The sequence below is a fragment of the Drosophila novamexicana genome, unplaced genomic scaffold (assembly GCF_003285875.2).
Source record: "Drosophila novamexicana strain 15010-1031.04,08,12 unplaced genomic scaffold, DnovRS2.1 tig00000008-arrow-pilon, whole genome shotgun sequence".
Taxonomy (NCBI): Eukaryota; Metazoa; Arthropoda; class Insecta; order Diptera; family Drosophilidae; genus Drosophila; species Drosophila novamexicana.
Genome location: NW_020824765.1, coordinates 350,094 through 366,884, shown reverse-complemented (window position 1 = coordinate 366,884; position 16,791 = coordinate 350,094). Strand labels below are relative to the sequence as shown.

The window sequence follows — 16,791 nt, the reverse complement described above, 5'->3', positions numbered from 1 at the left end:
GCGTTGCGACTGAGACGCCAACCGAACATTTACATTGCATAGTGAAAGCTTTTTGCGTACTCTCTCTTCGGTGCTCTCGCTCTCTTTCTTATCGCTGCAGCTTATAGGCGTATATATGTGTGTGTAATATGTACAGAACAAGGTATGTAGAAAAATTGATTTTTTAAATGATTCTTATTACTATTTTTATTATAAATATTTTCATTTTATTATTATTATTTTTATACCCTGAACCCATTACAAATGGGTATAAGGGTATATTGTATTTGTGCGAAAGCCAAATGTATGTACAGGCAGAAGGAAGCAACTCCGACCCCATAAAGTATATATATTCTTGATCAGCATAAATAGCTGAGTCGATCTAGCCATGTCCGTCTGTCTGTGCGTCCGTCCGTCCGTATGTATGAACACAAGGAGCTCAGAACCTATAAGAGCTAGAGACTTGAAATTTTAGATGTAGATGCTCCTAGCTCCCGCGCAGATCGAGTTTGTTTCCGATAATCGATAACTTACTCCGTTTCCAAGCAATCGATAAAAATCGATATCGATATCCTGTTTTTTGAGCAATTTTGGTAAATAATAAGAACTAGAGTCACCAAACTTGACATTTAGCTTCTAAAATAGAATATATATATGATATAGGATTTTTCTTCATGGTTTTACCTCTAGATTAATCTGGCATTTAAATCTGAACACCGATTTTTTGGTCGAAATTCATGTCCAAATCTTACCCCAAGATTCGTATATAGACATGGGTCAAAAATTACCACCCCCATATCTCGGCCAAATCTCATCCGATTTTCACGAAGTTTGGATTTTTCTTCATGGTTTTCCCTCTAGATTAATGTGGCATTCAAATCCCTACACCGATTTTTTGGTCGAAATTCATGTCCAAATCTTACCCCAAGATTCGTATATAGACATGGGTCAAAATTTACCACCCCCATATCTGGGCCAAATCTCATCCGATTTTCACGAAGTTTGGCTTTTTCTTCATGGTTTTCCCTCTAGATTAATCTGGCATTCAAATCCCTACACCGATTTTTTGGTCGAAATTCTTGTCCAAATCTTACCCCAAGATTCGTATATAGACATGGGTCAAAATTTACCACCCCCATATCTCGGCCAAATCTCATCCGTATTTCACGACGTTTGGATTTTTCTTCATGGTTTTACCTCTAGATTAATCTGGCATTTAAATCTGAACATCGATTTTTTAGTCGAAATTCATGTCCAAATCTTACCCCAAGATTCGTATATAGACATGGGTCAAAATTTACCACCCCCATATCTCGGCCAAATCTCATCCGATTTTCACGAAGTTTGGATTTTTCTTCATGGTTTTCCCTCTAGATTAATCTGGCATTCAAATTCCTACACCGATTTTTTGGTCGAAATTCATGTCCAAATCTTACCCCAAGATTCGTATATAGACATGGGTCAAAATTTACCACCCCCATATCTCGGCCAAATCTCATCCGATTTTGACGAAGTTTGGATTTTTCTTCATGGTTTTACCTCTAGATTAATCTGCCATTAAAATCTGAACACCGATTTTTTAGTCGAAATTCATGTCCAAATCTTACCCCAAGATTCGTATATAGACATGGGTCAAAATTTACCACCCCCATATCTCGACCAAATCTCATCCGATTTTCACGAAGACATGGGTCAAAATTTACCACCCCCATATCTCGACCAAATCTCATCCGATTTTCACGAAGTTTGGATTTTTCTTCATGGTTTTACCTCTAGATTAATCTGGCATTTAAATATGAACATCGATTTTTTAGTCGAAATTCATGTCCAAGTCTTACCCCAAGATTCGTATATAGACATGGGTCAAAATTTACCACCCCCATATCTCGGCCAAATCTCATCCGATTTTCACGAAGTTTGGATTTTTCTTCATGGTTTTCCCTCTAGATTAAAGTGGCATTCAAATCCCTACACCGATTTTTTGGTCGAAATTCATGTCCAAATCTTACCCCAAGATTCGTATATAGACATGGGTCAAAATTTACCACCCCCATATCTGGGCCAAATCTCATCCGATTTTCACGAAGTTTGGCTTTTTCTTCATGGTTTTCCCTCTAGATTAATCTGGCATTCAAATTTGAACACCGATTTTTTAGTCGAATTTCATGTCCAAATCTTACCCCAAGATTCGTATATAGATATGGGTCAAAATTTACCACCCCATATCTCGGCCAAATCTCATCCGATTTTCACGAATTTTGGCTTTTTCTTCATGGGTTTCCCTCTAGATTAGTGTGGCATTCAAATCTCGACACCCATTATTTGGTCGAAATTCATGTCCAAATCTTACCCCAAGATTCGTATATAGATATGGATCAAAATTTACCACCCCCATATCTCGGCCAAATCACATCCGATTTTCACGAAGTTTGGCTTTTTCTTCATGGTTTTCCCTCTAGATTAGTGTGGCATTCAAATCTCGACACCGATTATTTGGTCGAAATTCATGTCCAAATCTTTCCCCAAGATTCGTATATAGACATGGGTCAAAATTTACCACCCCCATATCTCGGCCAAATCTCATCCGATTTTGACGAAGTTTGGCTTTTTCTTCATGGTTTTCCCCAACATTCGTATATAGACATGGGTCAAAAATGACCACCCCCATAAATCGGTCGAATCTCATCCGATTTTGACGAAGTTTGGCTTTTTCTTCATGGTTTTCCCTCTAGATTAGTGTGGCATTCAAATCTCGACACCCATTATTTGGTCGAAATTCATGTCCAAATCTTACCCCAAGATTCGTATATAGATATGGATCAAAATTTACCACCCCCATATCTCGGCCAAATCACATCCGATTTTGACGAAGTTTGGCTTTTTCTTCATGGTTTTCCTTCTAGATTAATCTGCCATTAAAATCTGAACACTGATTTTTTAGTCGAAATTCATGTCCAAATCTTACCCCAAGATTCGTATATAGACATGGGTCAAAATTTACCACCCCCATATCTCGACCAAATCTCATCCGATTTTCACGAAGACATGGGTCAAAATTTACCACCCCCATATCTCGACCAAATCTCATCCGATTTTCACGAAGTTTGGATTTTTCTTCATGGTTTTACCTCTAGATTAATCTGGCATTTAAATATGAACATCGATTTTTTAGTCGAAATTCATGTCCAAATCTTACCCCAAGATTCGTATATAGACATGGGTCAAAATTTACCACCCCCATATCTCGGGCAAATCTCATCCGATTTTCACGAAGTTTGGATTTTTCTTCATGGTTTTCCCTCTAGATTAATGTGGCATTCAAATCCCTACACCGATTTTTTGGTCGAAATTCATGTCCAAATCTTACCCCAAGATTCGTATATAGACATGGGTCAAAATTTACCACCCCCATATCTGGGCCAAATCTCATCCGATTTTCACGAAGTTTGGCTTTTTCTTCATGGTTTTCCCTCTAGATTAATCTGGCATTCAAATTTGAACACCGATTTTTTAGTCGAATTTCATGTCCAAATCTTACCCCAAGATTCGTATATAGATATGGGTCAAAATTTACCACCCCATATCTCGGCCAAATCTCATCCGATTTTCACGAAGTTTGGCTTTTTCTTCATGGGTTTCCCTCTAGATTAGTGTGGCATTCAAATCTCGACACCGATTATTTGGTCGAAATTCATGTCCAAATCTTACCCCAAGATTCGTATATAGATATGGATCAAAATTTACCACCCCCATATCTCGGCCAAATCTCATCCGATTTTCACGAAGTTTAGCTTTTTCTTCATGGTTTTCCCTCTAGATTAGTGTGGCATTCAATTCTCGACACCGATTATTTGGTCGAAATTCATGTCCAAATCTTTCCCCAAGATTCGTATATAGACATGGGTCAAAATTTACCACCCCCATATCTCGGCCAAATCTCATCCGATTTTGACGAAGTTTGGCTTTTTCTTCATGGTTTTCCCTCTAGATTAATCTGCCATTAAAATCTGAACACCGATTTTTTAGTCGAAATTCATGTCCAAATCTTACCCCGACATTCGTATATAGACATGGGTCAAAAATGACCACCCCCATAAATCGGTCGAAACTCATCCGATTTTGACGAAGTTTGGCTTTTTCTTCATGGGTTTCCCTCTAGATTAATCTGCCATTCAAATCTCGACCCCGATTTTTTGGTCGAAATTCATGTCCAAATCTTAGCCCAAGATTCGTATATAGACATGGGTCAAAATTTACCACCCCCATATCTCGACCAAATCTCATCCGATTTTCACGAAGTTTGGATTTTTCTTCATGGTTTTCCCTCTAGATTAATCTGGCATTCAAATCCCTACACCGATTTTTTGGTCGAAATTCATGTCCAAATCTTACCCCAAGATTCGTATATAGACATGGGTCAAAAATGACCACCCCCATAAATCGGTCGAAACTCATCCGATTTTAACGAAGTTTGGCTTTTTCTTCATGGGTTTCCCTCTAGATTAATCTGCCATTCAAATCTCGACACCGATTTTTTGGTCGAAATTCATGTCCAAATCTTAGCCCAAGATTCGTATATAGACATGGGTCAAAATTTACCACCCCCATATCTCGACCAAATCTCATCCGATTTTCACGAAGTTTGGATTTTTCTTCATGGTTTTCCCTCTAGATTAATCTGGCATTCAAATCCCTACACCGATTTTTTGGTCGAAATTCATGTCCAAATCTTACCCCAAGATTCGTATATAGACATGGGTCAAAATTTACCACCCCCATATCTGGGCCAAATCTCATCCGATTTTCACGAAGTTTGGCTTTTTCTTCATGGTTTTCCCTCTAGATTAATCTGGCATTCAAATTTGAACACCGATTTTTTAGTCGAATTTCATGTCCAAATCTTACCCCAAGATTCGTATATAGATATGGGTCAAAATTTACCACCCCATATCTCGGCCAAATCTCATCCGATTTTCACGAAGTTTGGCTTTTTCTTCATGGTTTTCCCTCTAGATTAGTGTGGCATTCAAATCTCGACACCGATTATTTGGTCGAAATTCATGTCCAAATCTTACCCCAAGATTCGTATATAGATATGGATCAAAATTTACCACCCCCATATCTCGGCCAAATCTCATCCGATTTTCACGAAGTTTGTCTTTTTCTTCATGGTTTTCCCTCTAGATTAGTGTGGCATTCAAATCTCGACACCGATTATTTGGTCGAAATTCATGTCCAAATCTTTCCCCAAGATTCGTATATAGACATGGGTCAAAATTTACCACCCCCATATCTGGGCCAAATCTCATCCGATTTTGACGAAGTTTGGCTTTTTCTACATGGTTTTCCCTCTAGATTAATCTGGCATTCAAATCTGAACACCGATTTTTTAGTCGAAATTCATGTCCAAATCTTACCCCAACATTCGTATATAGACATGGGTCAAAAATGACCACCCCCATAAATCGGTCGAAACTCATCCGATTTTGACGAAGTTTGGCTTTTTCTTCATGGGTTTCCCTCTAGATTAATCTGCCATTCAAATCTCGACACCGATTTTTTGGTCGAAATTCATGTCCAAATCTTAGCCCAAGATTCGTATATAGACATGGGTCAAAATTTACCACCCCCATATCTCGACCAAATCTCATCCGATTTTCACGAAGTTTGGATTTTTCTTCATGGTTTTCCCTCTAGATTAATCTGGCATTAAATCCCTACACCGATTTTTTGGTCGAAATTCATGTCCAAATCTTACCCCAAGATTCGTATATAGACATGGGTCAAAATTTACCACCCCCATATCTGGGCCAAATCTCATCCGATTTTCACGAAGTTTGGCTTTTTCTTCATGGTTTTCCCTCTAGATTAGTGTGGCATTCAAATCTCGACACCGATTATTTGGTCGAAATTCATGTCCAAATCTTACCCCAAGATTCGTATATAGACATGGGTCAAAATTTACCACCCCCATATCTCGGCCAAATCTCATCCGATTTTGACGAAGTTTGGCTTTTTCTTCATGGTTTTCCCCAACATTCGTATATAGACATGGGTCAAAAATGACCACCCCCATAAATCGGTCGAATCTCATCCGATTTTGACGAAGTTTGGCTTTTTCTTCATGGTTTTCCCTCTAGATTAGTGTGGCATTCAAATCTCGACACCGATTTTTTGGTCGAAATTCATGTCCAAATCTTAACCCAAGATTCGTATATAGACATGGGTCAAAATTTACCACCCCCATATCTCGACCAAATCTCATCCGATTTTCACGAAGTTTGGATTTTTCTTCATGGTTTTCCCTCTAGATTAATCTGGCATTCAAATCTCTACACCGATTTTTTGGTCGAAATTCATGACCAAATCTTACCCCAAGATTCGTATATAGACATGGGTCAAAAATTACCACCCCCATATCTCGGCCAAATCTCATCCGATTTTCACGAAGTTTGGATTTTTCTTCATGGTTTTACCTCTAGATTAATCTGGCATTTAAATCTGAACATCGATTTTTTAGTCGAAATTCATGTCCAAATCTTACCCCAAGATTCGTATATAGACATGGGTCAAAAATTACCACCCCCATATCTCGGCCAAATCTCATCCGATTTTCACGAAGTTTGGATTTTTCTTCATGGTTTTCCCTCTAGATTAATCTGGCATTCAAATCCCTACACCGATTTTTTGGTCGAAATTCATGTCCAAATCTTACCCCAAGATTCGTATATAGACATGGGTCAAAATTTACCACTCCCATATCTCGGCCAAATCTCATCCGATTTTCACGAAGTTTGGATTTTTCTTCATGGTTTTCCCTCTAGATTAATGTGGCATTCAAATCTGGACACCGATTTTTTGGTCGAAATTCTTGTCCAAATCTTACCCCAAGATTCGTATATAGACATGGGTCAAAATTTACCACCCCCATATCTCGGCCAAAGCTCATCCGATTTTCACGAAGTTTGGATTTTTCTTCATGGTTTTACCTCTAGATTAATCTGGCATTTAAATCTGAACATCGATTTTTTTGTCGAAATTCATGTCCAAATCTTACCCCAAGATTCGTATATAGACATGGGTCAAAATTTACCACCCCCATATCTCGGCCAAATCTCATCCGATTTTCACGAAGTTTGGATTTTTCTTCATGGTTTTCCCTCTAGATTAATCTGGCATTCAAATCCCTACACCGATTTTTTGGTCGAAATTCATGTCCAAATCTTAGCCCAAGATTCGTATATAGACATGGGTCAAAATTTACCACCCCCATATCTCGGCCAAATCTCATCCGATTTTCACGAAGTTTGGATTTTTCTTCATGGTTTTCCCTCTAGATTAATCTGGCATTCAAATCCCTACACCGATTTTTTGGTCGAAATTCATGTTCAAATCTTAGCCCAAGATTCGTATATAGACATGGGTCAAAATTTACCACCCCCATATCTCGACCAAATCTCATCCGATTTTCACGAAGACATGGGTCAAAATTTACCACCCCCATATCTCGAGCAAATCTCATCCGATTTTCACGAAGTTTGGATTTTTCTTCATGGTTTTACCTCTAGATTAATCTGGCATTTAAATATGAACATCGATTTTTTAGTCGAAATCCATGTCCAAATCTTACCCCAAGATTCGTATATAGACATGGGTCAAAATTTACCACCCCCATATCTGGGCCAAATCTCATCCGATTTGCACGAAGTTTGGCTTCTTCTTCATGGTTTTCCCTCTAGATTAATCTGGCATTCAAATCCCTACACCGATTTTTTGGTCGAAATTCATGTCCAAATCTTACCCCAAGATTCGTATATAGACATGGGTCAAAATTTACCACCCCCATATCTCGGGCAAATCTCATCCGATTTTCACGAAGTTTGGATTTTTCTTCATGGTTTTCCCTCTAGATTAATGTGGCATTCAAATCCCTACACCGATTTTTTGGTCGAAATTCATGTCCAAATCTTACCCCAAGATTCGTATATAGACATGGGTCAAAATTTACCACCCCCATATCTGGGCCAAATCTCATCCGATTTTCACGAAGTTTGGCTTTTTCTTCATGGTTTTCCCTCTAGATTAATCTGGCATTCTAATCCCTACACCGATTTTTTGGTCGAAATTCATGTCCAAATCTTACCCCAAGATTCGTATATAGACATGGGTTAAAAATTACCACCCCCATATCTCGACCAAATCTCATCCGATTTTCACGAAGACATGGGTCAAAATTTACCACCCCCATATCTCGAGCAAATCTCATCCGATTTTCACGAAGTTTGGATTTTTCTTCATGGTTTTACCTCTAGATTAATCTGGCATTTAAATATGAACATAGATTTTTTAGTCGAAATTCATGTCCAAATCTTACCCCAAGATTCGTATATAGACATGGGTCAAAATTTACCACCCCCATATCTCGGGCAAATCTCATCCGATTTTCACGAAGTTTGGATTTTTCTTCATGGTTTTCCCTCTAGATTAATGTGGCATTCAAATCCCTACACCGATTTTTTGGTCGAAATTCATGTCCAAATCTTACCCCAAGATTCGTATATAGACATGGGTCAAAATTTACCACCCCCATATCTGGGCCAAATCTCATCCGATTTTCACGAAGTTTGGCTTTTTCTTCATGGTTTTCCCTCTAGATTAATCTGGCATTCTAATCCCTACACCGATTTTTTGGTCGAAATTCATGTCCAAATCTTACCCCAAGATTCGTATATAGACATGGGTTAAAAATTACCACCCCCATATCTCGGCCAAATCTCATCCGATTTTCACGAAGTTTGGATTTTTCTTCATGGTTTTCCCTCTAGATTAATCTGGCATTCAAATCCCTACACCGATTTTTTGGTCGAAATTCATGTCCAAATCTTACCCCAAGATTCGTATATAGACATGGGTCAAAATTTACCACCCCCATATCTCGGCCAAATCTCATCCGATATTCACGAAGTTTGGATTTTTCTTCATGGTTTTACCTCTAGATTAATCTGGCATTTAAATCTGAACATCGATTTTGTAGTCGAAATTCATGTCCAAATCTTACCCCAAGATTCGTATATAGACATGGGTCAAAATTTACCACCCCCATATCTCGGCCAAATCTCATCCGATTTTCACGAAGTTTGGATTTTTCTTCATGGTTTTCCCTCTAGATTAATCTGGCATTCAAATCCCTACACCAATTTTTTGGTCGAAATTCATGTCCAAATCTTACCCCAAGATTCGTATATAGACATGGGTCAAAATTTACCACCCCCATATCTCGGCCAAATCTCATCCGATTTTCACGAAGTTTGGATTTTTCTTCATGGTTTTACCTCTAGATTAATCTGGCATTTAAATCTGAACATCGATTTTTTGGTCGAAATTCATGTCCAAATCTTACCCCAAGATTCGTATATAGACATGGGTCAAAATTTACCACCCCCATATCTCGGCCAAATCTCATCCGATTTTCACGAAGTTTGGATTTTTCTTCATGGTTTTCCCTCTAGATTAATCTGGCATTCAAATCCCTACACCGATTTTTTGGTCGAAATTCATGTCCAAATCTTACCCCAAGATTCGTATATAGACATGGGTCAAAAATTACCACCCCCATATCTCGGCCAAATCTCATCCGATTTTGACGAAGTTTGGCGTTTTCTTCATGGTTTTCCCTCTAGATTAATCTGCCATTAAAATCTGAACACCGATTTTTTAGTCGAAATTCATGTCCAAATCTTACCCCAAGATTCGTATATAGACATGGGTCAAAATTTACCACCCCCATATCTCGGCCAAATCTCATCCGATTTTCACGAAGTTTGGCTTTTTCTTCATGGTTTTACCTCTAGATTAATCTGGCATTTAAATCTGAACATCGATTTTTTAGTCGAAATTCATGTCCAAATCTTACCCCAAGATTCGTATATAGACATGGGTCAAAATTTACCACCCCCATATCTCGGCTGGTTTTCCCTCTAGATTAATGTGGCATTCAAATCTCGACACCGATTTTTTGGTCGAAATTCTTGTCCAAATCTTACCCCAAGATTCGTATATAGACATGGGTCAAAATTTACCACCCCCATATCTGGGCCAAACCTCATCCGATTTTCACGAAGTTTGGATTTTTCTTCATGGTTTTCCCTCTAGATTAATGTGGCATTCAAATCTCGACACCGATTTTTTGGTCGAAATCCATGTCCAAATCTTACCCCAAGATTCGTATATAGACATGGGTCAAAATTTACCACCCCCATATCTGGGCCAAATCTCATCCGATTTGCACGAAGTTTGGCTTCTTCTTCATGGTTTTCCCTCTAGATTAATCTGGCATTCAAATCCCTACACCGATTTTTTGGTCGAAATTCATGTCCAAATCTTACCCCAAGATTCGTATATAGACATGGGTCAAAATTTACCACCCCCATATTTCGGCCAAATCTCATCCGATTTTCACGAAGTTTGGATTTTTCTTCATGGTTTTCCCTCTAGAGCAATGTGGCATTCAAATCTCGATACCGATTTTTTGGTCGAAATTCATGTCCAAATCTTACCCCAAGATTCGTATATAGACATGGGTCAAAATTTACCACCCCCATATCTCGGCCAAATCTCATCCGATTTTCACGAAGCTTGGATTTTTCTTCATGGTTTTCCCTCTAGATTAATCTGCCATTCAAATCTCGACACCGATTTTTTGGTCGAAATTCATGTCCAAATCTTACCCCAAGATTCGTATATAGACATGGGTCAAAAATTACCACCACCATAACTCGGTCAAATCTCATCCGATTTTCACGAAGTTTGGCTTTTTATACCCTGAACCCATTAAAAATGGGTATAAGGGTATATTGTATTTGTGCGAAAGCCAAATGTATGTAACAGGCAGAAGAAAGCAACTCCGACCCCATAAAGTATATATATTCTTGATCAGCATAAATAGCTGAGTCGATCTATCCATGTCCGTCTGTCTGTCCGTCCGTCCGTCCGTATGAACGCAAGAATCTCAGAACCTATAAGAGCTAGATACTTGAAATTTTAGATGTAGATGCTCCAGTTCCCGCGCAGATCGAGTTTGTTTCCGATAATCGATAGCTTACTCTGTTTCCAAGCAATCGATAAAATCGATATCGATATCGATATCCTGTTTATTTGGGCAATTTTGGTAAATAATAAGAACTAGAGTCACCAAACTTGACATATAGCTTCTAAAATAGAATATATATATGCATTTGAAGTTGGAAGACGAGGGTTCAGTTCCCGACTATAACCTCTTAGTTGTTTTTATTTGTTTATTTTACAAAAACAAATGAAAATTTATTTTACCTTTGATTGTTTTGTCAACTTCAAGGATGTCCTATTATATATTATTTAAAATACGCCCTTAAACAAAAATATTAATAACCATTGTCCGTCTGTCTGTCTGCACGTCTGTCTGTAATAGTGTAGTTCGTAATTGTCCAGTTTGGTTAGAAAAAATCGTATATATAAATATCTCATCTGAAAAGTATATCATACAAAAAATGATCTATAAATCTGTATCATAGGTGATACAATCTTGATATGATTAGGCTCTTAGAAAAGGAGCTGATTAAATCTAAAATTTTTCTTGAAAAACAACCGTTTCATAGAACTTTTATTTAGACCAATAGTTCCTATGGCAGCCATATGATATAGTGTCGGAGGTCTGCTATGGACTATGATACTGATCGAGTATATATAAATTTTATGGTGTTGAAAATGTCTCCTAGGCGTTACACATTTTATGACAACATTATAATACCCTCTACAAGGGTAAAAGCTTAACTTTGCTTCCATGGAATTTGTTTGTTTCATAATCGCAAATAAGTCTTTTAGTCAATATGAATATACATATATGTCAATTTGCATGAAGAGCATGTACATATCATCCAAAATGCGCAATAATCGTTTGATTTGAATATTCAAATAAAAGCGTAAAAATAAACATGTACTCATCTCCGTTGTGCTGTTTGTTTTTAAAGCTCACCATATTGAAATTTAATTAGATTTTTAAAATTTTAAAATACGATAAGAGTATTTGTGTGGCATTTAGACGTTTTTTGATAAGCAGTATTTTACATATTTTTATTTTCTTCAGATTAAGGAATGGTCTTGAGTTTAAATTGAGTGGGAATCAGGTGGGATGATGAATAACATTAACAATGAAGGAGATTAGGGCTGCTCTCTCTCATGCAGGGGATTTTTTTATTAAATTTTAGTCTGTTGGGTTGGATTTTTGGTTATTATACAATTTACAAAGTATTAGTCAATATGGCTTTTCACTAAGAAATATCACTTACCTACCCTTATCTGTTATCTCTACATTCAGTTGCCCTTACAACCTTTTATGTTGTGTGTTAAATCTATGGCTCCCCAAAGGTACTTTGTAATTTATTCTTTCTAATCATTTAGATTACTTAATATATTTTTTGCATTCTCAACAACAAAGTTAGTAATATATAGCTCGGCTAATTTGTAGGCTACAATAACACAAATATATGAAGTCTTTCCATCGGCACAGAAGTTATTACAATTTAGTTTTACTGTACAGTATATACACCATAATTGATTTCTCAAGCACGTTCTACTTTAAGATGAATGCCATATTTGGTGGCTAATGGAAAGTTCCGGTTATTAAGAATCAGCGGAACCTCTGTGCGATTAGATACACCAAATTTAAAGCGGCGCAGAAGGGAAATGAGGCCAATCTTGGCCTGCATTTTGCCGAAGCGCTCACCGATGCAGTTGCGGGGTCCATCTCCAAATGGTAGATATGCAAATTGGTGTCGCGCCTTAATGGCATCAGGCTCGAAGCGAGATGGATCAAAACGCTCGGGGTCGGGGTAAATATCTGGGTCGTGGTGTATGCTATGTACAGGAATTATAACAGATGTGTCCTGCTCAATGACCAAGTCTGTGCCAGGCACTTTGTAATCCTGGTTCGTTTGTCGCATTAAATGGGGCAGAATCGGATGCTTACGCAGAGTCTCTGTTGGCAATGTTGAGAGGTTATTAGAGTAAGAGTTGTATTGAGAATTTGCATTTCCTACCTGCCAGCACCTGCTCCAAATAGGTCATCTGCCCAATGGCATCGTAGGTGAGCTCTCCATCTGCCGTCTCCTTGATCACCGTTTCGATCTCCTCCCTGAGGCGCTGCTGCACATCCGGCTGCAGTGCCAGTTCGTATAGACAGAAAGCCATTGTGCTGGAGGAGGTCTCAAAGCCGGCTATGAAGAAAACAAAAGCCTGGGCGGCCATTTGCTCAATGGTGAGGCCTTGAGAGAGATCGATGCCATTCCCACGACGTGCCGCCTCCTCGTTCTCAGCGCGTAGCTCAATCAGCTGATCGAGGAAATCATTGCGCTTTATGCCGTGCTTGAGTCGATGATCGACTGTCGTCCGCACAGCCTCCATGAAGAAATTGGATAGATCATCGGGAAACACCTTCATGTGCAGTTTCCTTGATAGTTTTGAGTTGGTGAATATGAAGGCCTGCACCAGCTGGTGGTGACGGGGCTTTTCGAATAGCATGCGACCCTTGGCACGGAATTCGGCATGCGGATCGGCCAGGCTGCTACACTCGAGGCCAAAGGCGCAAGTGCCAATGACGTCTGTGGTGAAGCGAGCACAAAACTCTTTGATCTCAACATCGCCACCGTCGGCGCGAGCAGCAGTTACGGCTTTATCCATGGTGTCGGCCAGCTGATGACCCACCTCGACGACTACGCCGAACATGTGCTTCATTTTGCCGGAGGTAAAGACGGGCGTCAATTTGTGTCTCATGGAACGCCATTCATCGCCCTCTAGCGTGAATAGGTGTCCCGTTAGCGGCTCATCGCGCACATTGCTGAAAACGCCACGATCCTGAAAGGTGTTGAAGTCCTTGATCAGCACCTGTTTGATCAGATCCAGGTCGACAATCATAGCGACTCTCTTGAAGAACATGAACATGCCGATGATCGGTGTCTTGCCCTTAAAGCGATCGTATAGTCTCTGATTGACGTCGCGGAAATGCAACCTTGTTCCGATACCTCTCATGTTGCCCAATATTGGCAGGGGCCGCTCGTAGGGTACGCCCCGACGATCCCAGTAGTTATACACATTCAGGTAGAAGTTGTAAAATATCGCCAGTGTCACGCCCAGCAGGGCGAGCGTAAGCAGCACCATGACGGAAATCGTATAGAGTTACCTCGGCAAGTGTCAATGGGGAACTAAGTATCTGGCGAGCTTTACCGGCTTTTTATTTATATTCTGCCAACAGCACTGACAGAAAAGCTTTCGGAGATATCAAAGCGATCTATGACTCTCTCAGATGTGGTAAATTTTGAACTAGAGTAAGAACTGTTTAAAAATTGAGTATCCCGAGAAATAAGTCACAAGTGCAGTACAACTCTAACAGATCCGTTTGCTTAAATACGTTTAAATATAAATTGCAATATTTAATTTATCTTGATCTTTCCTTGGCAAAATACTTTCCATCCAACTAGTGTGGGATCTTATAGATCGACGGTTACGTTAGGATCTGTTTGGCTGTTGCCAATCAAAAATATGTTGTATTTATTCTCATCTCTCTACTTTTGACTCATGCTCACAATGACAAACACAAAATACTATCTATCAATAATATATAGCTGTTTTACTGGAAGCAACCATTTCAAGTATTCAGTGCGTAATTGCGGCAGCAGTACAACTATGAAACCAGTTTAAGATAAGATAGTACGTGGGAAAAAATAAACAAAAAGGAAAGGCAGGTCTGGCAGGTGAAACTTAAAAATTAGCAGTTTTGTCGTGATAACTACAGAAACAAAAATGTTGTTAAAACAAGATGCTTATATTTAACGCATCGTTCCTATGGCAGCTATATGATATATGTTGTGCTCACAACAGGAAGACCTTTGGAAATTTGCATGACGATACCACTAAGAAACTATATCACATTGCCGCAGCTTTTGATACTGATAAGGAATATACATACTTCTTGGGCTGTCTTTATCTATGAGTTACGAATTCCATGACAAAATTATAATACCCTCTACAAGTGGAAAATTATCCCAGCAGACTTCTTGGTGGTCTAATAAGTTGTCTACTCGTGCCATTTGATAATTTTTTCATGAAATCTGTTTGTGATGAGATCAGAATAAGCTTGGTATGTTCTCTTATGACATGTAATTAGAGTTTCTTGGTATTTAAATTGTATGCAGCTTCCTTATTGTATACTTATTTTTTACGCAAATTTGATTAGAACAATTGAGTAATTGATATGCGAGGGGATTCGATGGGTGTGCTCTAACCGAATATTCATATGCCTTGAATATAAGCTAATGAATTGTGCAATCCAATCCAGTTACACAAAGATTTCTCACCATTTTGACCTTTTGTTGTTTTCTTGTGTACTATTGGAATGGAGCTGGGCACTGATGACAATTTTTCAATTAAAGTCTGCTTTATTTGCTTTTCTAATTGGAATGTCAGCAACTCTCGCTCGCGTGCAAAAGGTTGGATATCCATTGGTTTTTGCTCTTGTTGTTGCTGCTGCTGCCTTGATTGTGTTGGCTTTTGGCATTTGGTTTAATTAAATTTGGCCAGTGGTAACTCAAATCATGCGTAAAGCCCATGAAACTAACATCAAATTCAGAGCCAATATACCCCCTAGGCACCACAGCGGGTGGGACCAACAGACAGGCAGCATGCAAACTGGGTTTTCAGCTTTATTGCAAAATCGCGCGCAAATTTATGCGAAAGCGATTAGACGGACATTAAACGTTGATTTTGATGGCCAGCACCGCCGGAAACTCGAGGAGGTCCTGCTGGTATTTTCGTTGCTTGTTCGCGTCCTGGTTCTGGTCCCTGCACGTGCACGTTAATAAAACAGCTTCGCGCCCAAAAGAGTGTGTCGTCGTTGTGTGTGTGTGGGTGTGTGTTTATGTGTGGGTGTGTGTATTGGTACTTAAAGGATTTGGGCTAATGCCTATGCCTGTTTTATGCCTCTAATACGCCAGAGCCATTTTCGAATAGACATAAAAATCGTAATGCTGCGTTTTACCCGAACTGCAATGAAGTGTGGCACATTAAATTCACAGCGGGACCAATCGAATGCAAAGCACAAATGCTTAACTTGGCTTTCAAGGGTAAGGGTTGAGGTTATAGTTGGTGTTACTAAAAGCATGTTACTTAAAGCAATTGGTTTGATTTTTTCCTCCTTCTTTTTAAGCGGATTGCTATGCTTTAAGTATGCGACTTTAAGATTTTGATTTATGGTTGTTTTCTCAACGAGCAGCAGAGGCGAGAAGCTAATTTGATTTTTCGGATTTGTTTGTAAACAGGTTGACTTGTGTTCAACTTTGTTCATGTTCTCAATTTATTAAAAGTTTTGCAGTTTAAGTCTCCTGATGTGCTAACAATTGATCGAATTAGGTTTAATCCTAACCTCGTTATTTTGGCTCAATTAATTTTGTGTGGGGGCTAAAAGTTAAATTCTCTTTAATGCTTGACTTCCAAGTTTACAAATATTCAATTTCAGCTAATTGATATGCTAACTCAACTTTGTGTAGTTTCCTCTCATTTAAGAAGCGCAAACGATGCTGAAAATAATTAATTTGATTTAAGATTTGGCCAACGTCTTGCAAATGCTGTTTTAAGTACTTGAGAGGTAAATTACATTTTCTTACTAATTAAGCACTTAATCGAGTGACCGCAAGCAATTCGTATAAATTACTTATGTGTAAGCAATATTTAAGTTTTTATTGTTCAGCAAAAGACTTTGGCAGCAGTCGACAGTCCAATTTGTGG

The 16,791-nt window shown here is 38.8% G+C and overlaps 1 protein-coding gene across 1 annotated transcript; it reads right to left on the bottom strand.

Annotated features, from left to right (window-relative positions):
* Positions 1–12,095: 12,095 nt before the first annotated feature.
* On the bottom strand, positions 12,096–14,187 carry LOC115771912 (probable cytochrome P450 6a14). The gene is made up of 2 exons (XM_030717806.1): positions 13,053–14,187; positions 12,096–12,991 (listed from the first exon to the last, which is right to left on the bottom strand). Exons 1-2 carry the CDS (start codon positions 14,167–14,169, stop codon positions 12,576–12,578), a joined length of 1,533 nt encoding a protein of 510 aa, XP_030573666.1. The 5' UTR covers positions 14,170–14,187; the 3' UTR covers positions 12,096–12,575.
* Positions 14,188–16,791: the final 2,604 nt, after the last annotated feature.